The sequence below is a fragment of the Podarcis muralis genome, chromosome 3 (genome assembly GCF_964188315.1).
Source record: "Podarcis muralis chromosome 3, rPodMur119.hap1.1, whole genome shotgun sequence".
Taxonomy (NCBI): domain Eukaryota; kingdom Metazoa; phylum Chordata; class Lepidosauria; order Squamata; family Lacertidae; genus Podarcis; species Podarcis muralis.
This window is the reverse complement of record NC_135657.1, coordinates 80,611,549-80,637,530: the sequence shown is the minus strand read 5'-3', so window position 1 is coordinate 80,637,530 and position 25,982 is coordinate 80,611,549. Positions and strand designations below refer to the sequence as shown.

At 42.4% G+C, this 25,982-nt stretch overlaps 2 protein-coding genes across 11 annotated transcripts in view; one reads left to right on the top strand and one right to left on the bottom strand.

The window, feature by feature from the left end:
- DOP1A (DOP1 leucine zipper like protein A) overlaps positions 1–11,986 on the top strand; it is a 55,429-nt gene extending 43,443 nt beyond the window's left edge. For 5 of the 6 annotated variants that reach the window (XM_028722857.2, XM_028722856.2, XM_028722861.2 and 2 more), the window contains 11 exons: positions 469–613; positions 1,852–1,931; positions 3,085–3,194; positions 4,765–4,914; positions 5,950–6,011; positions 7,068–7,220; positions 7,834–7,970; positions 8,864–8,919; positions 9,417–9,581; positions 10,212–10,341; positions 11,398–11,986. In XM_028722857.2, coding sequence (XP_028578690.2) covers positions 469–613; positions 1,852–1,931; positions 3,085–3,194; positions 4,765–4,914; positions 5,950–6,011; positions 7,068–7,220; positions 7,834–7,970; positions 8,864–8,919; positions 9,417–9,581; positions 10,212–10,341; positions 11,398–11,703 — 1,494 coding nt within the window. In that variant the 3' untranslated portion in view covers positions 11,704–11,986. Of the gene's footprint in view, positions 1–468; positions 614–1,851; positions 1,932–3,084; positions 3,195–4,220; positions 4,299–4,764; positions 4,915–5,949; positions 6,012–7,067; positions 7,221–7,833; positions 7,971–8,863; positions 8,920–9,416; positions 9,582–10,211; positions 10,342–11,397 lie in introns of those variants that run through there. The other variant, XR_013392298.1, reaches the window with a different exon arrangement.
- Positions 8,859–25,982, bottom strand: PGM3 (phosphoglucomutase 3). 5 transcript variants are annotated; one of them, XM_028722867.2, is made up of 14 exons: positions 25,818–25,982; positions 23,981–24,186; positions 22,835–23,019; positions 21,997–22,064; positions 21,644–21,777; positions 20,350–20,545; positions 18,823–18,980; positions 18,203–18,286; positions 17,489–17,587; positions 16,122–16,238; positions 15,017–15,139; positions 13,459–13,632; positions 12,558–12,666; positions 8,859–10,323 (listed from the first exon to the last, which is right to left on the bottom strand). In XM_028722867.2, exons 1-13 carry the CDS (start codon positions 25,873–25,875, stop codon positions 12,577–12,579), a joined length of 1,692 nt encoding a protein of 563 aa, XP_028578700.2. In that variant the 5' UTR covers positions 25,876–25,982; the 3' UTR covers positions 8,859–10,323; positions 12,558–12,576. The 5 variants fall into 5 exon arrangements, with proteins under 5 accessions (XP_028578700.2, XP_028578705.2, XP_028578706.2 ...); XM_028722872.2 differs by having other exon boundaries at positions 25,822–25,976; XM_028722873.2 differs by lacking the exon at positions 25,818–25,982 and adding an exon at positions 25,588–25,713.

Sequence of the window (25,982 nt, the reverse complement as noted above, 5' to 3'; positions counted from 1 at the left end):
GTGAAACTTGAATCTGATGGTGTTGTTGCTTAGATGTGCCATGTTTTGCTGTGTGAAGTGAACCAGCAAATGAGGCCACCTCAGCTGTTTCTGGATTACCTTTGGCCAGTCACTACTTATGGGGAGCTGATCTGACACCCGCTTGTCTGTTGCCACACTGGCTGTTTATCCTCATCTGATAGGCCCTCCCATTGTCACTCTTTTCATTCTCCCAATCTGCTTTGCAATCCTGACACATCAACGCACCAGGATCCTTTTCCATGTTCCCATTGCACAGGTTTCCTCGAGGGGGCGGGTCCGAAACTTTTAATTCTTGTGCCATTGTATAAACTCTGAGCGCTCTGAATACCACTGACTCTCCATCACCCTCATGCAGAAATCGATCATGCAAGAAAAAGCAATTACTACTTCTCTTGATACCCAAGACTCTCTTCATCATCTTGCATTTCTTCCCCTTGCCTCTTTCAGGATGTAACCCACAAAATTGTGGATGCCATTGGAGCCATCGCTGGCTCGTCCCTGGAACAGACTACGTGGCTAAGGCGCAATTTGGAGGTTAAACCATCCCCCAAGATCATGGTGGATGGAAACAATTTGGAGTCTGACGTTGAAGGTGATTTCTTGCCCCCCCTTCCTCCGCCCAGCATATTTAATCAGTATCCAAAATTGCTTCTGTTGATGATAGCAGTAGAGCAGAGATGGGGAAACACTTTTGGCCTGAGGGCCTTATTCTAACATAACCGTAACAGGGCTGTTTTGTGCAAGCCACAGCCACCTGTCCGTCATCTGAGGGACAAGTGAGCCTGGCTTCTCCAAAACAGCCTGATGGGCCTAATGAGGCATGCATCTTGTCCATGCCCCACTGCTGCAGTAGAGCAAGGCTCCTGCTATTTAAATTCATTTTACATCTAGCTGAGGGCTGCAAACCTCTCTACCTGTGTATCCCTAGCTAGATAAGAAACCGTGTCCTATATCTGTTTGTCCAATCCAGCAACCAGGCTAATGGTCGCACAGACCTTTAAAAAAAATCACTTTGAATGGCATTTCCAGGCAGTTTTTATTGAAACCAATTTTTTTTGGGGGGGGGGTACATTTTAAAGATTTATGATGCCAGCTGACTGACAGGTAACTGTACCACCTACCTGTCCAATGTGGTCTGCAGGGCATGTGCAGATAAGGATCTTCGCCTGCTGAGCTAAGATTCCTTGCCCCTTGTTTATGGTTTAGGATCATACCTTATCTCCCATTCTGCCCTCCGGTTGGGGCCACGGCCGCATCTGCAGCCCTACAGCTTGTGGCCACATTAGAAGGTAGGGTGAGAGCAGAATGAATTCCCCCAATGCCTTTGCATGATGGCATTGAGACCATCTTGGGATCTCACTTGCATGTTTGGTAGTCAGCTGGTTGGTCTAGGAGAGTTGGGTAGAGGAACACCTCTGCTCATTCCAAACCCACCCCAGCCTGACAGAGTTTGGATTGCTCTGTCTGTGTTGCATATGAACACAGCCTATGTAAACAGTATTTCTCTTTGGTTTTATAATGATTCTTATTTTAATTGAACCACAAGCATCCATTCTATGGAAAATAATTTTTAGCTCCACTGAAAATCACAGGATTTTGCAGCATTAAAAATATCAATAGTTGAATGCAGATATATTTAGTCAAATTTCAGGCGGGAAAAGGGAAGCTGGTGGGATTTTATTTCACAGCATACATCCCAGTGCTAACTTGTTTGATGTACTGCATATTTAAAGACCTGTGGCTTCTTTTAAAACTGCTTGACAGATATTGACACATGGATTCATGTCTTTATTTTTTGTTCCCCACCCCCTCAAAAAAAATAATGTTCAGATATGTTGTCTCCAGCTTTGGAAACCTCAAGCATAACTCCATCCGTTTATAGTGTCCATGCCTTAACACTGCTGTCAGAAGTAAGTTTTTCCCCTTTTTATTAGACTTTAAGATATTTGTTTGTATATAAATATAAGAGTTAACACAGAAAAGAACAGGGCATTATTTCACCACACTTGCACTTCTGGAATTTTGGTAGCAGGTGAATATTCAGATGTGCAAGAAAGGACATATTTTTGAGCAGCGAGAAGCCTGGTGGGCCACACCTGGCCCCTGGACCTGAGGTTCCTCACATCTGCACTAGTGAAAGGCAAGGAACCTGATTTTCAATGATCTATCCAGGGCAGGCTCTGGTGCTTCCCAAAAGCTTCTCCTTAGATTCCGGGGATCTTTTGGAGTAGTATGGGATATAGCATATGTGGCTGCAGTTGGTAGGAGGGATTAGTGAAAGTGGTGTGCCGCCTTAGGCTAACAGAAGGGCCTTTGCTAGCACAAAGCTACAATTCAAATCAGTGGGACTGAATTTTGTTGTGGCTAATTTAAGCCCCGTTGGTCTTAATGGGCCTACTATAAGCATGACTTAAAATTGCAATCCTAACCTCACTTACCTGGGAGTAAGCACCATTGAATTCAATGGAACTTACTTTTGAGAAGACATGTTAGGATTGCCTTGCAAATCTTCATCCAAGCCCATGTCTCTGGAAATAGTAGGGAAGGGAATTGTCCATGCATGTGCTTTGGGGTATATTTTTTCCCTTTTAGCAGAAACAAAATTGTGCTGAAAGATAATATAGCTGTTGGCTCCCCACCCCCCACAAAAAAGCACACATTACGCTCAGAAGTTGATTTGGTCTTAAAACTGTCAGGTTCACGTGCTCAGTCTTGGACAGGATTTCTCTGCTAGGGACCGATTTTGCATCAGTGCTAATGCAGCACATTTGTCAGTATACAGTTCTTACCTGCTTTTGAGAGAATGAAGAAAAATCATCTCTATTTTTGGTGCTATACTTAAGGAATTTGTGGATTTTTTTAAACAACCATTTAGTTTGATAAGGTGATATTTCAAAGAGAACCTGTTAAATAATGTTTTCTTTGTGACGTTTTGAAAATAATGAATATAGCTGGAAACTGGGCAGTCATCCATTGAAAGGATATATAGTACAGCATTTATATATATTATATGGTTTGTAAGGGCAGAAAATTGACATTTTCAATATTTCTCTTCTCTTGTAGGTCTTGGCTCATCTTTTGGATATGGTTTTCTACAGTGATGAAAAAGAGCGAGTTATTCCACTTCTTGTAAATATAATGCACTATGTTGTGCCTTATCTTCGCAATCACAGGTACCTCTACAATTACATGTACAACTTATTTTAACTATGATGTACACTTTCAGTGAACTTACCATTACAGTTTACATAAAGTACTCTCTGGACGAGTTTTCCAAACAAGGAAATGGTGATTAACTGCTTCAGAACAAGCCAAGATACTTAGCCAGCTTAATAGCTTAATATCCTGACGTGTTTGAAAGCTGTCTGCCATAGTTTCCAGACTTGAACAAAACAGGGAACTATAATTAATGTTAGTTAACTAGATTCATTCTGGTTTGTTTGCTGGCTCTTGTGAAAAGGCTGTGTACGTGGCCATAGGCTCATCTATATCTCTGCCTATTAAGATGAGATTCTGTTGTTTGAATGTGGTCCTTCTGTGCAGTCTTGAAGTGAGCAATTATATATAAGAAGCACTAATACTTGCAGTGACATATGGCCCTACTCTGCAGAAACGACTCCAAGGCTAGTGCTCCCCCACTCCAGATATTTCCTGCTATCCCATTCATCTGCCCCACTTCCCTTCATAGTAGATTAAGGTCCTATCTAGCAATGATTACATCCTTGCTCCCCTAGTAGTCTTTTTTGCCACTTCCCCAACTGCTCTTCTGAGTGCACTTGTATGAACTCATGTTGACTAATGAAAGGGTTCGGCAGCAAAAGTAGCAATCTGTAGTCTCCAACCTTTCCTGCTTGTTGGCATTTGTGAGACGTTTTGCATTTCAGCAGCCTAAATTCTGATTTTGCACAGTAACTCTGTATTTTGCAGATAGTGTTCAGGACTATCCCTTGATATTATAGTAACTCAAGTCAGTTGCTGTCAAAAGCTTCACCAAACAAAAGCTTCATCACTGAGCCTATCCCAGTGTAAACATTCTGTGCTGTGTATTACCAATGGCAGGAATTTTATCTTTGTGGCTGACAGACTCTGCTGACCTCTCCACCAGAGGTGTAACACACTTCAGCCACCTAGATTTGCATTACCAGGCTTGCTCTTTATGTGGCGTAACTTTCTGGTGTAAGATGCCTTGGTTTTCCCAGCTCTCTGCTTCAGGATAGTTGTTGAAGAAGGAGGACTTCTCAGGCTACAGATGACACAGAGCTGCTTGAATGAATAAGGCATGTTTCTGACAAATTAAGCTCTAAATGCTTCACCCAGTGCAGAAGCAGGGAAAGTGTAGCCCTTCAGATGTTGTTCGACTTCCAGTTCCCATCAGTCCCAACCAACAAGGCCAGCGGCCAACATTGATGATGGGAGTTGTTGACTAGCCACATCAATACTACCATCATGGTTGTGATTATGCATGTGCACAGCGGAGGGTAGTGATTTTCTAATAATGAATTTTCCTTTTAGGTGCACCCCCTTGCACGGTGCTAAGGTCTGCTCTGGAGGGTTTACTAACATCCAGAAGGAGCATTTGAAGGGGATGGGGCATTCAGTGGGCAGTTGTAGGCCAGGATCTGGTGTTGGGATCCAAGCAAGAATAATTTCAAATTGATTTAAAGGTGCTGCGTTCTGACTGTTTTTGTGCAGGGTTTTTCTTACTTGAAATCATTTTGAATTGGATTTATTTCCTTGTTCCAGTGCCCATAACGCGCCCAGCTACCGAGCGTGTGTTCAGCTATTGAGCAGCCTGAGCGGCTATCAATACACGAGGAGAGCGTGGAAAAAGGAAGCTTTTGACCTCTTTATGGATTCCAGTTTCTTTCAAATGGATGCTTCCTGTGTTAATCAGTAAGGCTTTTTGTTGCTCCTGTTTGATTTTAGTACCGGGGGGCGGAGGGAATAGAATTGTTTCCCCAAGACAGTTCTTGTCAACATGGGGCCTTCCAGATGTTTTGGGGCTCCAACTCCTATTGGCTCCAGCCAGCATGGCTGATGTTCAGGGATGATGGGAGTTGAGGCCAGCAATGTCTAGAAGGCACCACATCAGCTCCCCAGCCTTAAGACAGCATACTGACAAAATTCTAGCAGTCTGCACTTTCCAGATGACTAGATACTCTCATTTGCTTGTATAATCTTCTGTTGGCTGTAAGGTCTCTACACTATATAGCAACAACACAACAGGGTTTCAGGCAGCTCTTTCACCAACCCCACCTGCAGATTCTAGTGGTGAAACCTGATGCCTTTTGCATAAGGTGCGGCTGAACTTCGTTCCTCTGCTATTTTCTCTCCAGTTCTTACAGAGCTTGTTTCTCCAAGTTCCCACAATTTGTTAGTTCTGCACATTCACTGCGTCTACTTGATTCCATGCACATCTACCCATAGCTTGGATAGTGTGGTTGCTGATTCCAGAAAGAGCTTCTCAAATAGCCTTGATTCAAGCTTGATAAGGGCTACCAATGACTATATTCTGCAACCATTTTTGGAGACAGTATGCCTCAGAATACCAGTTCAGTTGCTGGGGAGAGTGCTGTTGCACTCAGTTCCTTCTTGTGGACTTCCTAGGCATCTGGTTGGCCACTGTGAAAACAGGATGTTGCACTAGATTTCATTTTGCCTGATCCTGCAGCATTCTTCTCAAGTTCTTGCATCTTTTCTTTATACTCTCCCCACCCCCTAACCCCAAGACTCCCTCTGTCAACAGAGGCAGCTGCTTGGTTCTTACAGATCTGTACCATTCATATACTGCGGGATGTTATTCTGACGTACAGAGCAGAATTGTGAAAGGGGCATGCGTCAAACTGACACTTTCCCTTTTCATTTAAACCAAAATAAAATCCTATGCTTTTATTTGCAATGACAATATCATTTTAAATTCTTTTTTAGTTGGAGAGCAATCATGGATAATTTGATGACACATGACAAAACCACGTTCAGAGATCTGATGAGTGAGTTCTGGCTTTTAACTCTGTGTACAAGATCCACAGACACTTGCATGTTTGGAATCCATTCTAATAATATTAGCTATCATGTTGTAAAGATTGATTCTTCTGATGTCTGCATAATGCAGGCATCCCCAACCTGCGGCCCTCCAGATGTTTTGGCCTACAACTCCCATGATCCCTAGCTAACAGGACCAGTGTTCGGGGATGATGGGAATTGTAGTCCAAAACATCCGGAGGGCCGCAGGTTGGTGATGCCTGGCATAATGGTCCAAATCACAACTCATCTAAGCCAAGAAAGCTTTTTTTTTTTTTTTTTGCAAAAACAGCATAGGCATGATAGATACTTTTTCATTGACTTTACCATTGGAAGTAATTTTGGTAAATTTATATTGTTTCTGGTTTTGTGAATTTAATGTTTGTTTCGTTAATATCTTGAATTTTTCCTTGCTCTCTCTGCCTTGAACTAGGGCTTTGTTGTTTGTATGCAAGATCCACCTGCCAAGTAGCCCACAAGAGTGTGTCTTAACTCAGAATGTGTTGCATCCCTTTTTTAAAAAAAGAATGTAAAATCACTTTTTAAAAAGTATATTCAGAGAAAATTCTAGAGTATTGAACACCAAGACTTATTGATTGAAGTGACTGCTGAAGTGTGAATGGTGCCAGGTCTATCCTACGAATAGTTCCCTTGCTCTCATGAATATAGGGAACAGTGGGAGAGTGCTGTGGCCCTCAAGTCCTGCCTTGGGCATCTCATTGGCCACTGTGAGAAGCAGCATGCTGGACTAGATGGGCCTTCTTAAGAGAAATGCACACAAACAGTGCATTTAACTCATCAGTAGGATCCATGTAGTGTATATGGTACCTGGCATATATGTTTAAAGTGCAGAATACAATCTGGGCACTGACTTATGGCACTCAACTAGTGATTTTAATAACATACTTTAAATCAGCCTTTTCCAACCTGGAGTCCTGTGCCTGTTTTGAACTACTCCTGTCTCTGAGCCAAGAACTCTTGTCTTCACTAAAAGCACCTTCTCTGCTGCATGATTCCTTCTTTAGCACGTGTGGCTGTAGCTCAGAGCAGTTCGCTCAATCTGTTTGCCAATCGGGATGTAGAACTGGAACAGCGTGCTATGCTTCTGAAGAGGCTGGCCTTTGCCATTTTTAGCAGTGAAGTGGACCAATACCAGAAATACCTTCCAGATATACAAGGTGAATAAGAATTTTATCATTTCCCTTGGAGGGGTAAAGTACAAGTGTCCTTTGCTTAACTATTATTAGTGCTTTATGGATGACATGACCTCCCGAAGTTTCCTTTCCATTAGCTTGCACCCTGGGGAGGTCACTTCAGTGCTGCAAATGTGGTGGTTTGTCTTCGCCTCTGGAGGCACACTCCCATTGTCTCTCAAGACGGAAGCATGCCAACCAGTCATGCTAGCTGGGCCACATGGGAGTTGGAGTTTATTAGTATGTGGACTCCCAAGGACTCCCCACCCCCGATTTAAACAGTAGTTAAATCTTCAGCTCTGTGTATTGGCACATAATTTGGGGCCAGCAGAACAAAGCATACCAAAAAAAAGTCCTGCTAACCTCTGGATCATACCATTGGCTTGTTATCATGGTCTCTTAGAAACACAGTGAACTGTTTACTTGAAAACTGGTACATCTCTCCCTCCTTCCCCCAGGTTTGTGTGCGCTTGAGTTTAGCGTAGCTTTCCTAAATACAAATCAACTAAAGCTCATACTATTAATCGGTTGTTGTTTTTTCATTAACTGGGCTGCAGATTTTTGAGCTACCAAATCTGTGTTGATTTTTCTGTTTCAGAAAGGCTGGTAGAAAGTCTCCGCCTGCCGCAAGTGCCCACTCTTCACTCCCAAGTGTTCCTCTTTTTCCGAGTTCTGCTCTTGAGAATGTCTCCACAGCATCTTACCTCGCTTTGGCCTACCATGATCACAGAATTGGTGAGTTGCAACTGAATTTGGAACATGGGGAAGCTTTTTTCTATATTAAAAAAAAAAGCCAATTGTGGCGATCACACACAGGGCCCCCGGACGTTTGACGGTCTATTGACCCTGTGCCACCACTGCGATTGCTTTTTCCGCTGCCACTACCCCGTATCTCACGGGGACACACAGAGTCCAGTCAGTTGTTAACATAAACAAATAATCAAGTTTATTTTTAAATGCAGGAACAAGCTTATGGTTTCAGTTAATTTTTCTCTTGACAGTCTCTTATTCTTAGTTCCTAACAACTCCAAACTGATTATTCCCAACTATCTATCTGACTCCACCTAACAATTCCTCTCACTCTCTCACAATACAACTCTACCAACCCACTGCCTATTCCTCCCTCTTCAACTCCCAAACCTCAACTGACTTTCAAAACCTCCCGCTCTAACTTTTATTCCCCCCTTGCATTCTCCCTGGCCAATCACAACACACCTATTTTAACCCTTTCCTTATGACCCATCCTAGGAGGCAAACGCCACATCAATAATTCAATATCTCTATAGCCCAAGGTTAGCCAACACAGTGCCCTTCAGATGTTGCTAGGATACAATTTCCAGCCATTAGTGATGATGGGAGTATATCATTGCTGGGGTACAAGCTTACATGCTATGTCATGCATAAGGATACTGAAGTCACTTGTTTTGAGCAACCTGCATGGATCTTTCCCACCTGATCATTAGCCTGGAAGGAGGACAATAATTGAGTGGGAAAAAATCAGGTGTTTGTTCACATGCATACTACCACCACCACATCACTGACAGTGATGTAAGGGGGATATGATTGGAATGTCCATTTGTTAATACTGTTTTTAAAATTTGGTGTGTTGTTGTTTTAAAAAACTTCAGGTCCAAGTATTTTTATTGATGGAACAGGAACTCACAGCTGATGAAGATATCTCAAGGTAATGTCAATTTCTCTCATCTTATTTACATAATAGTTGAAATATACTGTCTGATAGTCCAGTTATTTTATATTACTCATTTGGAAGGTTTTTCCCCCAGTCTTGCTATGAAAACAGGAACATAATCAGTGCCAATAAGCAGCAGTACACTCCCCCCCCCCATTCCAGTTCATGTTTAATACGGCAATCAGTTCACAAAGATCAAATTAGTCAGACAGGACCCTATATTGTAAAAGTAAATCAGACTTTGGTCTTGCTTCTTTATCAGTACTATTTACGCTAAATTATACGAACAAAGCAGAAGTGTAATTTAGAACCAGTAGCTGCAGCTATCTTGTTAAAATTGTTTGGTGTTTTCAGAAGGGTAATATAAAAGTTATCCTCATAGAGAATTGTTCCAGTTCATTTAAAGTATACGCTAAGAGAAGAGCATTGATTTGTGAAGTGTGGACATAAGTGATTAAGAATAACCTGTAGTAAATTCATTTGAATTGTAGAACTTCAGGACCATCTGTTGCTGGCCTGGAAACTACATACACTGGAGGCAATGGATTCTCGACATCCTACAACAGTCAGAGATGGTTAAATCTTTATTTGTCAGCTTGTAAATTTCTGGATTTAGCCTTGGCATTGCCCTCTGAAAATCTTCCTCAGTTTCAGATGTAAGTACACTTTATCTCATTCAAATCCAAGTGTGCCGTAGAAACACTTCATTGTGAGAAAACCTTCATATTTAGGGTGATGCTTCTCTTTGAGCGGCAAGTATTTCTTTATGGAGTGTCAAGGCAGGCGCTTTTACAGCCCTCTGCCACCTCACCTTGTGTTATGGCAGTGAAAATGTGTCTTAGGTGGCACAGCTCCCCATCAGAGGAATGCCCTCCATATAGTGTTGGCAGAAATTCAGGAGAAGCAACTTGGTTAGGGGCCTACTCCCTCTCCCCAGTAACCAACATCAGCCCATGTGCTATCTTGTTTCACAGAATGCTTCTGTCAGGATGCCCAAGACTGTATGCCAGGGGTGTGTTTTATTACCATTTGGCAAATATATACAAAAGGAAATCAGAAAGGGCTCGGCAGAACAGAACAGAGCAAACAATGCTTTCAAAGTATTTCTTCTTAGAAGTGGCTTCTGTGAAACAGATTGCTTTTTATGGATCTTGGTTTTTCTTAGCAGATTTTGTCTACATAAAGACCTGCCTGGATATAAATTGACTCAACTAGGGAGGGCTGGTGTGTTCTTGCCAAAGATAACTTGCTGAATGTGATGACTTTGTCCTCTTTTTCTTTAACAGGTATCGCTGGGCCTTTATTCCAGAAGCTTCTGATGATTCAGGGTTGGAGGTGCGACGACAAGGCACACACCAAAGGGAATTCAAACCATACGTAGTACGATTAGCAAAACTGCTGCGAAAGAGAGCAAAGGTATTTTATTTCTCTTTTCATAAATTACTACAGAATTAATGCATATTTTATATCAATGCATCAATCACACATTTAAGCTCTGATCCAACAGGAGCTGAAAACCATGTGTGGCATTAGGTAGGTTAAATTGGCAACAGCACCTATTCAAGCCAACTTGTGTCAGCTGTGCACATAGTGTCTTTAGCCTCTTGATCAAAACTTAAAAGTCCTGGAGATTGCCACATACTTGTGTTCAGCATGTTGAGGACTCGGGCAGTCATGCCCCTCAGTGGAGCAGTTTAAAAAGCTGCCTGCCTGTACCAGGTGGTTGAGGGACGAACAAGCTGCATCGGCTCCAGTGACTTGCCAATGAAGCTTGTTCCTCCTTCTGTGATTTCCAGGCCAGAGGGACTCGACAGCGGTAGTGGTTTTACTTGCAATATACCCCATCATGCTCTGGTCCTGGGCAACGTATTGATACATCACCCAGGCCTAGTAGACTAGGGCTGGGAGATATCTGCTTTGCAACATTGCAACATACCACCATATTGCAAAGCTTAGCTGGTGGTATATCATGTCAGAACAGAGGCAGGGAGGAAGAAGACAGCTGCCAGCCACACAGAGGATTAGCGTCACCATGCGCAGCTTCTGCCTCTGTCAAGGCCAGGTGGACAAAGCTGCCACCTCCTCCAGTGCCTGGTACACGGAGCCCTGGCCTCTCAAGGCACAGGGTGAAGCTACCACCTCCAGCAGCTGCCCCTTTGGCATGGGGCGGAGGGCTGTCTCCTCCTCCCAGGAGAAAGAGGTAGCTTGCTTTCCCCCCCTGTGCAAAGGTAGCAGTTTCTTTAAACTTCTCTGCTGGGGGGTGTGGGCAGCTACACACCCTCAGCAGAGAAATTTAAAGAAACTGCCTGCCCATGGGGTGCAGTGACTGACATTGCACGCTGGGCGATGTATTGATACATCACCCAGGCCTAGTAGTGACCAGTGTAAGTGTGCTAATTTTTGAAGTCTCCTGCAGCATTGCTTTGTCTTGAAATTCTCTCCTCTCTTCCCCCGTCTGCCACATATTAACAGAAAAACCCAGAGGAGGACAGTTCAGGGAAAACACTAAACTGGGAACCTGGCAGCTTACTCCTGACCATCTGTGCTGTTCGCAGCATTGAACAGCTTCTGCCTTTCTTCAACGTCCTGAGCCAAGTATTTAACAGCAAAATCACCAGCAGAAGCATTGGTCATTCAGGGAGCCCCATGCTTTACCCAAATTCTTTCCCTACCAAGGACATAAAAATGGAAACTCAAAAGACATTCTCCAGCAAAGCAAGACAAAAAATTGAAGAAATGGTTGAGAAGGACTTTCTGGAAGGTGTCATAAAAACATGAAGTATACATGGTAAAATGTTTATCTTAAGTAATGTGACTTCAAATGAAACCACTCCATCCTTCCAGTGTGTATAGTTTCCTTTTTCATACTTTGTATGTAATGTATACTTCAGGGTGTATTTAATTTAAATACCTGTAAATAAGTTCTGGATGTGGCCTGAATCAAGTTGAAATATCGCTGGCTCATATCGATTATGGTGCCTACTATTAAATGTACATTTGTTTTGTCATCTTGAGGTATGTCTTTAAGAAAATTACCAATACAAGTTGCACATTTTTTCTAGCTGTGTCTTATTTTCTGTCTAGATATCTATGCAGCATCTTACAGGGAGCCACTTTTCTAATCGAAAGCATGGAAAAGTGCTATCTATCAGAGCAGTTCTGTGACTCAGCACTGCTCCCAACATTCACACCTCTCAATTAACATTGTTTCTGCCATGGCAACTTCCTGTTCCACATTTTCAATTAAGTGACCCTCTCATATGGAGTTACAACTACGTTACTTTTAAATATATGGTTCAAAGTTTTTGCATGTTAAATTTAAAAAATTTCCTTCCCTTGCTACTACTAGTAGGAGCAAAGAGGACACTTATTCACACATGCTTTCTTGCAAGGGGCAGATGAACGCTGCCTAACTATGGAAAAATGAAAAGCTTTGCTTGTCCAAGAATATAGTTGTCAAAATTCAATTTAGTACCTTTGATTTAAAAATTACTTAAGAACTACAGTGACCTAATAAAGTTAACAGAAATGACAATGAGGAGTTAACTCACTTCTAAAGGAACTGCTTTTAATTATAAATTTTGCATTTCATTTAGTAAAGGAAAAACAGGAAGGTATGGTTTATGACTTACCTTGAAGGATGGTACTTCATTATACTACAGCCTTGGGCTGTTCTCCAACACCTCCAGCTATATGGTAGACAGCCAGGCTAACTTCATGTGCAAGTTTATCTGCATTTTCCTGGAAAGAAGAATAATTGCAGCATGAAGAGATTGCAATTCAAGTGAACACTCAGTCATATCTTCATAGTGTGGATGCTTTGGACAGCTGTACCCAGAAACCAAGGCTGCTATAGTGATCCTATAAGATACCTGAGTGCAGCTAAGATTAAGCTATTTCTTCCAGCTGCTAGAAGGCAACAATTACACCAAAGAGGGACTCACTTTTTTAAAGAATGTGCAAGTTAACTGCCGATTAAATGCATTCAACATTGTATTTAATTTGGGGTCACAGAAACTTCAAAAGTAAGAAAAAGGAGAGGTAGAGGAAGTGCAAGCAGAGATTTCTTCCAAGCAAACTACTATGGTTCTCCTTTGAGTTCCCCCCCATCTTCGAAGACCATAGGAGACAAAAGCTTTCTGTCCTTTTCTGTCTCTCTTCCCTCTTGCTTCTTCCAACTGTTTATAAGCAGAGGGAGGAACAGAGGAACACACAAAAGACCCATGCTACGTACTATTTTATCCCCACCCCCCATCCTAAGAAGAGAGTGTACAAGAAGAATATCCATGTCTCCCCTAAGCAAAAAGACTAGGGAGGACACTTAGTTGATAATTTGGAGGTGCAAAAGGGGAAGATGCTCTTGAAGTCAGATTGTGCCCAAGCTGCTAATTGCTTAACCTTTGGCTGTATATAAATGTAATAGTTAGTGTTTGCAAACAAAGTTTGCATAGTGGTGTGTGGGAACCTACTGTCTGGACTCAAAATTCATCTCTACCACACTGCATTGAGGATATTAATCACTTTGGTTCTGACCTGTGTGTCTGCTTCAGCATAGACTCTGACGATGTCTTCTGTTCCAGATGGGCGAACGAAAGCTCGAGCCAATTTAAACCTCTGGGTGAGCTCATCAATTCTCTCCTGCAGCCCTGGGGGTGTAACTGCTCGCCTTTCAGCATCCGTAGTGTCAATTACACGTCTGTCAGCAACCTACAAGTCCACGTAAAGGAAGTGATACAATCTGACTTGTTAAAAGCTCTAATTTTACCTGCAGATTTTGCAACAGTAAGAGCAGAGAGAGAACACAGACCTAGTTTTGATACGGATTTGTATTGAGTGCTCTGCAAAGCCCACAAGATATTGTCACTCCTGCACAATTCTCCACCTACATTTTTCAATTTTTGGTTGTCAATGATTGTCTCTTCCCACTTATACATAACTAGACCTAAATCACATTTTGTGTTTGTCAATCACTGAAACTGCTGGGTTATGCCAAGGTTTCTATCTCACTCTCCCAGACCTTGACCTCTTGCACACATTGGAATATCCCAGGCACCAGGAATGTTTTATAGCTCTGGTCTGTGCTGTGATGAAACTCAATTCTATGTGAATAAATAACTAAGAAAGGCTGTGTGGAGGCAGTGAGGACCAACATTACACCCCCAATTTCAAGGTTAATGACACATTGTGCAAGTTTTGGTTCATTGAAAAAACTCTAGTTAATTTAGCCTTTGGTCACCCAGTGCAACTATTTCCAGACGTGCATGCTTACAGGAAGGCTTCCAAAAGCCAATTCCTACTGCAACATATAAAACGACTACAGTGGTACCTCGGGTTAAGTACTTAATTCGTTCCGGAGGTCCGTTCTTAACCTGAAGCATCACTTTAGTTAATGGGGCTTCCTGCTGCCGCACGATTTCTGTTCTCATCCTGAAGCAAAGTTCTTAACCTGAAGCACTATTTCTGGGTTAGTGGAGTCTGTAAACTGAAGCATATGTAACCTGAGGTAGCACTGTACATTGTCAGAAATGCCCTTGAACCAGCAATGTGTTGTCCAAAGCCAATCCAGGGCCAGAAAGTTAATGGGTTATTGTTACAGTGCACAGTAGTTGGGGTATTTTGTTTTGTTTTTTTTAAAAAAGATTATCCTGAGTCTTTTATAAATAAAACTTCCTCCAATTAGGGAGATTCTGTGCAGTAAAGTAGCAGACACCCATTTTCAAAAAGGTGCAGTTATCGATAGTGTCGTCTCTGGCCTAAGCTCACATGCCATGCCATGAAATACTAATAAGCCAGCCAGGGAGGACTAAAAAAGCCTGAGGCAGCCAGAAAGCACTGGATCTGGCTTCCTCAGGCCAGCACGGACCCTGCCCATCTCCTGGCAACAGAGAGCTGACAGCATGCTACAGCATCTCAATGACTGCCCAACAAACAAGGAAGACCCACGGGGATGAAAAAGACCCTCCTTGTCTCTGACCCAACACAGTAATTTGTGTTTGCAGGCAGTTGGGAAAGCAAGCAAGTTTGTAGGTCACTGAAATGAACCACTGCTGCAACCAGTAGCATTTCTGTCCACCACTGACTTCCCACTAACCTTCACTTTGAGTTGCCGGCTGGGAAGATCTGTGTACATGGAGTCCCACTGTTGTACTGTGAGATTCTTCAACACTAAGATGGCTTCAATCACCAGCATGTCTGAGACAGCATCACCAATCGTCTGGCATAGACAGCAAAAAATAAAATAAGAAAGGAAAGGAAAGAAAACCAGTAAATAAAACCAGTATGGCAGAGGCAGCCTTGATTCCAGTTAATAATCTGGATTCTCACGCTCAATGAGCCTAAAAACTGCCACATGGCCTACATCCTTTAAAAAAATATTATTTATTAAATTTGTATACTGCTCTTCATCTGAAGATCACTGGGTGGTTCACTATATAAAAGTACAAAATGAGAACACAAAATACATAATAAAACAAAAACGAAGACAAGCCAATAGTAGGTAAAGAAGCTGCTTAAGAAGAGGCCATAAGTTTACCTGAAGGGTGTTTGTGTTGGTACCAGGAAGCAGCTATCACCACCAATGTAATTAGGCAAAAGCCCTTGACTTGTCCCATACTTTCCACTAAGCTACCTTCTGCCCCAGAATATATCAATGTTCAAAGCAGGGTAAGGAAGCACCCGCCACAATCTCACAGTGTAAAGCAAAGGGATTTGGAAATACAAATGTATTCTCAGGCTCTTGGGAACTATAAAATAAGTCTCCATCCCCCACAGTCATTTTACAGGTCAGATAACTACCCCATTATCATCAGATTCAATTTGTCACTAGGGATGGAGCAAGAATTCAAACAGGAGGTACCTGACTCTGTGAGCACTTCTGCTCTAAATTGTAACAAGCAACAATCAAAGCAGAACACCTTGCATGCCTTGTCAACTGATTCTTCCATCCCCAGTTGACAACCCCACCAGCACAAACATGAAGACCGGAGGGTCCAGGGAGACATCTCACCCTGTGGTGACTTTTTCCCATCAGGAAATAATGGTCCTACGAATTACATGATGCAGATGTATCCCGGATTATTAGTTTCCCAATGGTAATTTGCTCTCTTTTTCAACACAGAGTCATCATGTAACATCTTTGAAACTATTAGTATTAAGAAATGTAAAGACAAACTTTAGCTCTTTGTCAACATTCCTACCTGATTTATCAAGTCAATAGTATTTTCAAGCATCTTTGCAGCTTCTCTTTTTTGGTTGTTTTTTTCCTCCTTCGCCTGGTATCTTATTTTCTGCTCTGCAGCTTTACTAAACAGTACCTGGAAGGAGGAACATATTCGACAGTCTGAGGGATGCAGCATGGCCACTGTCACCACCATCTCCCAATTACCACAGGTGATAGTGGTGTATCACTGATGCTTTGAAAGAAAGACTGGTACTCCCCCAAAATGATGTGCATATGATTGGGACACAAGGGAGTACACTAGATTGTATTCATACCCTATGAGAAATAAAGGCTCCTATCCCTAAAAGTAAGCTCCATGCAGTCCAGCTTCCATTTCCAATAGCAGTCGGCCAAATCTTATTTCTGAGAAGCTCGTGAACAGGGCAAAAGTTCCCTCCCAACATCCTATAGTGTCTCTCTGGAATGTGGTGCTCAGGTTCTGGAACCAAGACAGTATTTTTCTAGGAATTTTAAATGCCAAAATTGTAAGCAACAACCTGGCTATTAGTTACTTGCCTCTGCCTAGTTTTATGCAGCCCTCAAGCTCATTTCAACACCAGTCTGTAAGTGATCAGTTCAGACCTCGGACAAAAGTAATCTGGCTCTTCCCCAGTAGTAGCCTGCTAGGCTGGGAGGAAAAGAGACAGACAGGCAGGCAGGCAGAGAAGGGATGGCCGAGGGGATATAAGCACATATGAAGAGATCTGCTAGATCAGGTCAAACCCCATCTGGCCCAGCATCCTGTTCTCCCACAGGCCAACCAGGTGTGTATTGGAAGCCGGCAACTAGGGCCTGAACCCAACAGCACTCTCCTCACTTGTGTGTCCCAGCAACTGGCATTCAGTGGCATACTGCCTTGGAAAGTAGAGGAAGAATATAGACATTATGGCTAGCATCCATTGACAGACAAATTTGTGGGTGATAAGGCTAATCCTTTTAAAGCAAGAGGTTGCAAAAAGAGAGAACAGTGAATAGCCCCACCCACAATCAGCCCCCACCCACAATCAGCATGTGGCTCCTGACAGAAAAAGGTGACCCATCCTAAGACTACAAACTCTCTTATTCCCATGCTAAGTGCAGCAAAAGCTAGGCAAAAGCCAAACAAATTAAGGGCTGAAACTCATTCTGGGTTCTTTATCCCAGAATAACTGGGATGGGATATGAGACAAGAGGAGAAAGGATCAGAGAATATTACAGCAGTGTGGTGAGGAGCAGCTGGAAAAGTTATCAGTTTAGATAGGGGACACAATGAATTTTATTTACTCTTCTTGACGTTGAGGATGAAGTTTATTACAAACAAACAAAAAAGAGCAGAGAGAGAGATTACAAGTGCAAAATGCTTACCGTGCCATGACCATTTGCTTCAAAATAAACCCCAATGTCAAATTCCTGGGCCTTGTGATGCAAGTGTTTCACTCCTGTTTTTGCACAGTGGACAGGCACCTAGGAGAGGAAGAAAAAGCGAACCATCTGTGGTGAGATGGAGCTGTAGGGCTGCACCTTAAAACCAAGCTTTTCCTGCTTGTATCAAAACTAAAACCCACATGCCTGACCAAAAAATTGGTGGGAATGCTACTTTGAAAAATGTTATACACAACAGTAACCAGGTAATTTTAAACTTCAGACTTACTGGTCTAATGGCTTCATAATTGGTAATGTGTATTATGTCATTTATTTCAAAATAGGTTAAGCCAACCCTGCTGCATTTAGGGGCCCTCCTGTTCATTCTGCAGAGGGGTCCTGGACCCCTGAACTCCAACCCTGATGGCACCACTGGCCAGCTATTTCACACAACTAATCTCCATGGATTCCAAAGCTCTTAATATGAGGGCCAGAATAAATTATTATTTTAATTACTGTTTTGGAGGAAAAAGGTGGAACTCTGTAACATCTCCTCCTCTAGGTTAGGGCAATTGCACACAAGTCTTGGTTACTAAAAGATTCACTTGCATTGTTGTTTTTTCCCACGGAACCATGTGTAATTAGGCCTGGACGGTTTTTACATTATTTCTAAGCACAGATGTTAGATGGCAGGGCATGCAAACGTTGAATTAGTACCTTCATGGTTTCTTCCAAATAACGTGTAGAGCTCCCATTGGCATAGGCTGTTTGTATGACTGCAAATGATAAGGTCTGCCCAGCCTGAAGGAAGAGAAGCATGCTATTTGCATAATCAGATCTTCATGAAAACACCGTATGAAACCATTATTATTATTATTATTTAAAAATCTCTGCCTTGGATGTTCATAAATTCCAGTTGGCAAAGACATGTTAACATTTCACATTGGGATAGGAAGTGTTCTTCACAAACTTTCAGAACTCACACACTTAAAAACAGGGCAAGCATGCTATTAGTGAAAGTCAAGAGTACACTTGATATCTCAGCCCAAAACTGATGATGGCAAGTATTCCAAAAATCCCTTCTACTTAAAGACAATTGCCTTTAAAAACCACTATGTTAAATAGCTGCAATTACTTTTATTTTTTCCTGATCTAATTTCATTTAAAAAACCCAAACTGTTCCAAAAAAGGGGGGTGGGGGAATGAGCCAAAGAACCGCTCGGTGAATTATTTGCATTATTGAAACTATCATACACTGTTAAAAGTTCCAGCTAATTATGTTTTCAACTGTTAATTTCCTCAATTTATCCATGCAGCAAGTGAAAGAATTCCATTACCTTGACCAGAAGTTCCTTAAGAAAAGTGCTGATTAGAGTTGCTATTTTATCTCCATCAAGAAGATGAAAATGGCCAGCAGGGTCATTATAGTAGTAAACAATTCGGTCAGCATCACCATCGAATGAGCAGCATCTCTCACCAGGCTTCATTTCCAGTCCTAACAAGCAGAGTAAACAAAGTAAATACAAAAAATAATTGTTTGGCCTCAGGAATACTGGCACTTAAAAAGTCAAGGCATTCAGTGTTCTTAATATGTTTCAGAGCAACCTACAGATTAAATAGGATAGCAGAAACAGACAGAAATGAACTAACCATTTTGTTAGGATTTCCTCACAGTACCACGTGCCAATCTAGTTTCCCACTTGTTCTTTAAAATCTTTTATTTATAAAAGAGCCAAAGTGCTAATGATACGGACTGAGTCTGTGAGCAGTGTCCCTAAGCTGAGTATGGTTATAGGCACAGACATTAAGGCTCCCGACCCCCAAGGGTGACGAGAGGGAACAGAGGATAGCTAGAAATAAAACAGGAAGGGAAGAAGACTAATAGTGGAAAGGATTGGACTACCTAGGCTTGCGGATAGTAGCCTGCATCCTGAAGCCTGGGGTGCACTGAGCAGCGCGCCCCGGGCTTCGGGCAGATATTCGCAAGCCTGGGGAGCCCGGCGGGAGTTCCTGCCAGGCTCCCCAGGCTTGTGGATAGCAGCCTGTTCTGGGGGCTGGGGTCGGGGGAAGCTCGGGCTCTTCCCCCAGCCCCGTGCCGGGGGGGGGGGGGGGATAAAATATTTTTTCTTTATTTCCCCCCAAAAAAACTAGGTGCGCCCTATGGGCTGGTGCGCCCTATAGGGCGAAAAATACAGCATATAAAAAATAGATAGAGAAGGGCTCAGCACAAGAAAGTGAAACTTCAAAATATACATTGCATTATACATTACAAATGCAGAAGGTGTATCTGCAAAATAGTCTCATCTAGTCTTAGCTAGACAGACAGAATTAGGAAGTGTGTTCCATTATTATTAAAGAACTCATATGCCTTGGTATCCAACTATATAAGCATATATTAACATCTCCATCACCCAAAGTGAGACAAGCTGAGTTTTGGATAGGTGTCTGCCTGAGAAAACAGGGAAGCAGTTTGATCGTGTCAATAAAGCTGACAAGCTTTCCCAGCTTCATTAATCAATCTCTGGCATGGGTGTCTACTCTGTACTGTTGTAAAATATCTAATTTTCTGGATTGTTTAAACTCTTTTAAATGTATATCATACAACAACCCAAGACAAGTGTGTGGAAGGCAAAAAAATAAATGAATGAGAAACCCTCCTACCTCTCCAAACTTCCAGAGACAATTAGTCCGGGGATTAGCCCAGGGCTGGTTTAAGATTGAATGTATTAGTAGAAAAGAATGATATTATGATGAGGTGATGTCATCATAGAACTTTAGGGTTCTCTGTTCTAAGTTAATATTGAGACAGACTTTTAAAAAAACACGAGAGTGTTATTAGGGAATATACATTTGTCATTACATACCCACAGGAGGCTTCTGATGAACTTTCACAAAATCGGCACCACATTGGTGATTGAGTTCTCCTTTAGTCCCATCATTGCTGAAGTGTATTACGAAGCAGCTTGGAAGATAGCGTTCCATTTCTTTGAGTTTGAGAGCACCTATGCCATTTGCACAATCTACCTTCAGGCAAATGTGGCCATCCCTTTGGCTAGTAGCCTGCAGGCAAGAAAGCAAAGAAAGGGTCCTTTAACAGTTGTCTCTGAACTCCTACCACCTGCTCATATGCAACACTGACTGTGCTCTGGAGCAGACAGCCAAAACAAAGTAAACACAAATGAAAAGAAAAACAGGACTCAAATTGGTGTTTGAATGTGTAGATTCTGGAACAACTTCCTCTCTATTTCAACCAGTGACTACTAGAGCCCATTGGGACTGGTAGGGCTGAAGGGAGAGTGATCCAGCAGTAGGTGGCAAATAGAGTTAGCTAATTTGTTTTGTCCCTATCCTCCTCCCTGCTCTGTTCTACACAGGTGACAGTGAGATTAAGGAGGAGGAAACTCACAGGTAGTACCATCTGCTGGATTGACTGTAGGCAGAGGCTGAGGGTACACAGAAGGTGGTGCAGCAGTGCCCCCCCCCCATTTGTTCTACTGGACCAGCCTCCAATGATTTCAATGTTTCATCTTTATCAGGAGCAAAACACATTTTGCTCTGCCCTATTACAATGATGGCAGCAATATGTAATATCTATTTTCCTACTGCTAGTTTTAGGCTGCCTCTTGTTTTCTTAAAACTTTTGTTGCTACTGCTCATTTCTTTCTGCTAAAGCAAACTATCATATACTTTAAAGTTATAAACCTGTTCAGTTGTCTACATGACTGAAATGCTAAAAGCTCAACCTTAATCATGGTTACTGTTAAAAAAAGTCCCACTGTTTTCCATAGGGTTTACATCCCAATTTTCCTCATAAAGCCAATACCATTTTGAATAATTTATATACAAAATCACACTTGATCACCTTTAACTTCTATGGCATTAAAAGCTTGCTTAAATCAAAATATTATCCTAAAAGAAAGAAAGGTCCAGCAACAGCAAACTGTTCTAGGGCAAGCATTTAAAGAACTTAAGCCAACACTATAAAGGCCCTGCTCTTTGCCCACAGCAACGTAACAGCATAGAGTTGACACTCAAATGAAGAGCCTGTTGCCATTCTTCATAGGAAGTTCATATGGGCGGGGGGGGGGGGGGTCTTAGAACTATTACATTAAGTATATTCAAGAATGCAAGCCAAGACTTGAAAAACAGCTCTTTCACCTGCTTTGTAAGCTCCACAAAAGCCTTGGAGAGTTTCTGGTAGTAACCTTCCACGGTTGCAGTCCCATAACTCCCATGAGTGTTTCGACAGCAGACCATGTAGTGTAGTTGTGGTGTTGTTACCAAGCCATAATCTAGTTTAAAGCATACACACTGGTCAAGGATTGACACTATTAAGCTTCAGGGACATATTTCACAGTACCTTATTACATTTGCTCAAGTAAAGGTGCAGAAAGGAGAGATTTTTTTTAATGCTTTAAATGAAATACGTCATCACTGATTTGTTTCCTATCAACCACTATGGATCTAAGGGGAACATCATCAATCCTTAAATAAGCAAGCACAGGGCATACCTTGGTATTGACCTCCAAGAGCAGACACGCCATCAATCACTGATTGTGAAAGCTTCTTACTGCTAGATCTGGATGCAAGACACAGGAATAAGGTTACTTTTGTTGAAATGCTATCCAAGCACACCAGTTTACCCCAATTCATTCTTGACACATGAATACAGACAAACAATATCAATATGCAGGACACAAGTGAGATCTACGTCTCTAGAGGGAATAAATCACAACAGCCAAAGAGATAGGGATGTGATAGGACATACTCAGAACTTTCCTAGCAACTTAAAAATATTTGCCTTATGCTATATTTGTTAATTATATTTCTTTAGGACATTTATATTGCACTTTCCTTCCACCACAGAACTCCTTACACAGGTCTCCTATCCAAACCATGACCGGCCCAAATCTGCTTGGCTTCAGCAAGGTGGCTGCATTATCCAATAGAAATGTTTAAAATGTTGTATGGGAGAACATCCATGGAAAGACCGACAGGCATCATTAGATTGGAGGTGCACAAGACAGGGACTTTTCTACAATTGCTCTACGTTTGTGGAATTCCCTCCCTTAGCGACCTCTACTTTATTGGCCTTTAAACAAACCCTGAAAACATTTTTCTTTCCAACTGTTATTTAACAGCTGATGTTTTAGTGCAGTATATTTTAATATCTTATATATTTTAATTATATATTTATTTTAATATCTTAGCTTTATATTGTGGTTTAATTCATATATTGGCCTTGAAAAAGTTTTGCCCTGATACCTACATTTTTGAAAAAATATGCAGGAAGAGTTAATGTGTATATTACCTAGTCACTCCCAAGATGTCTATCAGGTTTATTTTTACCTGGTGTCTCTGCCAATAACAATGAAGGCCTCCTGCTGAAGGTCTACAGCTTCCTTCTGGCAGATGTCAGTCAGCACTCCCTGCAATTCATGTTCTTCTGCATTGGCCAAGTGTGTGGCGTGCTCTTCCCAGATAGGTGCCAACATTTCACCCAATGGGTCAATCAACTTCACACCATTGTCTTCCTTGGAAAAAGACAAGACATCAATGTAAAAGCTTCTTTAAACATAGGCAATCTTGACTTAGGAAAAGAGCAATCAGCCTAAATGATCCTTTTAGTTCTACAGTTCTAAAAGCATACAGTGGAATCTCGACTTACGTACGGCTATACTTACATACAATTCCAGTTACGACCTTCAGTAGGTGCTTTGACTTATGAACTTTCCTCTAGCTACGAACAGAGGCCTTGCCAGCAGCCCGGAGCTCGCTTTGCCGGCAGCCCGGAACAGCACTGGGGCATCTACCGCCAGGGAGAGACCTCCAGTTTGCCGGAGCTCACCCCACTGGCTGCGGAGCAGTGCTGAGGCCTCTGCTGCCGGGGAGAGGGCCCCCATCCCACCCATGAAGCTGTGGAAGAGGTGCAGCCTGCAAGAGGCACAGCAGGGCGCACTGCAGCCCCAAATCCTGCCAAGGAACTAACCTGAGGAAGTCCAGAGAAGAACCTGGCCTGGCAAGAAAAAAAAGTGACCCTGGCCAAAGTGAATCAGCTCTTTACTGACCCTTGCCCCACCCCCAGCTTGTAGTCAGGTAAGCCCGCCCAACCTCAGTGCACATAAGGGGGGGGAAAAGTTATTTTTTTTCATCTACAATACTGTCTTATTTATTTTATAGTACAGTACATTGATTATTGCCTTCATTTTATGGATCTATGGTCTTCTTAGACAGTAAGATCCGTGTTAAATTGCTGTTTAGGGGGTGTTTTTCATCATCTAGAACGGATCAATTCACTTTTCCATTACTTTCTATGGAAAAGTGCACCTCTATTTATGTACGTTTCTAGTTATGACCAGACCTCCGGAACGGATTATGGTTGTAAGTAAAGATTCCACTATATTGATAATGGTTAAGTCACAGCACCCGTATAGCACCCCCCCTTAATCTGTAGCTCAATTTCTTTTTTCCTATCTGAAATACTCATTCACTTACTTCAGGGTTGTGAGAGGCTGTAACCATAACACCAATGGTGGATTTTTTCTGCTTGGATCTCAATACGGCCAGCAAGCCCATGCAAAACATTGTGTGATCAAGGTCCTCTGCCTTGGTACGGAAACCAGCTGTTCCATACTGAAGGGTAAGTCCTGGAGGTTTGGCATGGAGCTTTGAGTACTTTGCAACTGCTTCAAAATCCATCTCTGTAAGAGGCAGAATAAATTGATACAGCTATGATTAACATTACAGGTGACCATATTGTGACAGCAATACCAAAACCAGGAGGATGGGGAGATAATAGGATTTAACTTACACCAGAATAAGTTATGTGAGATGAGGAAGTTTAAAAACAGAGAGAGGGCGTGTGTGCACAGAAGTACAATTACTTGCTTATACCAGTGATGTCTTCCAGATGAAGGCAGCCCTGTATCAGGAAGTTTTTATGTTTGACATTTGATTATGTTTTTATATTTTGCTGGAAACCGCCCAGAGTGTCTACAGAAACCCAGCCAGATGGGCAAGGTATAAATAATAAAATTATTATTACTATGATGGTGATGATAATGAAATCCAACTCCCTTCAGTCCCAGTCAACATGGCTAATGGTCAGGGATGATGGAAGTGATAGCACAACAGCATCAGGTTGTTGGGAAAGATGGAGGGCACAAGGAGAAGGGGATGACAGAGGACGAGATGGTTGGACAGTGTTCTTGAAGCTACCAGCATAAGTTTGACCAAACTGTGGGAGGCAGTGGAAGACAGGAGTGCCTGGCGTGCTCTGGTCCATGGGATCACAAAGAGTTGGACACGACTAAACGACTAAACAACAACAACTCCTGGCTTGCACAACAACTCCTGGCTTGCACATAGACTAGCACACTGAATTAACTATCCCACTATCTCAGACTAACCAGTCCAAAGTATCAGGGGTTGGAAGAAATTGGTTACAAGACAGAGTTAACTTTCTGTTTTCACACTCCTAAATGCAACATCAACAGCACCTGTATTCCAACACTGATTATTTCAGAGTGATTAGTTGTAGTTGTGGTGATATTGGAGGTACCTTTGCTTTAACTGTAGGTTTACTTTGTATTTTACAATATTGCAATTTCTTATCACGAGCCACCAAGGGATGTATTTGCATGGAATGCAATATGCAACTACCTTAAGCAATGGAAGAGTGTGTAGAAAGGGTAGTTGGCCCACCTGGAGGAATTAAACAAGCTAGCTTTAAAAAGCCTATGACTCTAGTAGTCATGATGACCATCTAGCTGGTACATCCCGACAAAACCAACCTTGCTTCCATTGTGCCCCACCCACCTATGTCCAAGTAAGCAGCAGTGACACCAGAGGGTGGCTTTGCACTTCAATCCTACACCACTAGTCCCCCCCCCCAACTAAACAAGAAACCTCAAAAACTGCAACCTTTCCTCAGAGAGTTGTTGTTCCTGCCCCTTGATAATTTTGAAAGCCCTTTCCTTAATCCTTTCCAGGACTATGGTATCATTTATTTATTTTTGAGATGTGGTACACAGTATTCCAAGTACTGTCACACTATAGACTTTTATAATGATCTCTAATATGGAATTCTCTTTTTTTCATACCTCCTGCACGCTGCGGGGGGCTTCACACTTGCAAGCCCAACAACTCCTTCCTGGTCGGTCACTGCCAGCTCAGAAGACCTAGCAAATATACTTACCCCAAAGTGCATTACTTTACTCTTGCTTAGGCTAAACGGCATCTACCGTTTTAACGCCCACTCACCCAGTTTGGGGACACACCTTTCTTTTTACCGCCTTGAACAAGCCCAAACAAACGAAGCCACCCCACTTACCGACCTGCAACGCCCTGGAGGAGTTCTGCGAGCGGACGTGGCTGTTACTCGGAAGCATCCAACTCGCCCTTCCGGGAGGCTCCGAAACAGCCTCGCTCGCCGGCTGCGCCTATCGCGTTCGCCGGCAGCCGCAGGGGCGGGGCTTCGGGCGTCTCCGCCTCCCAT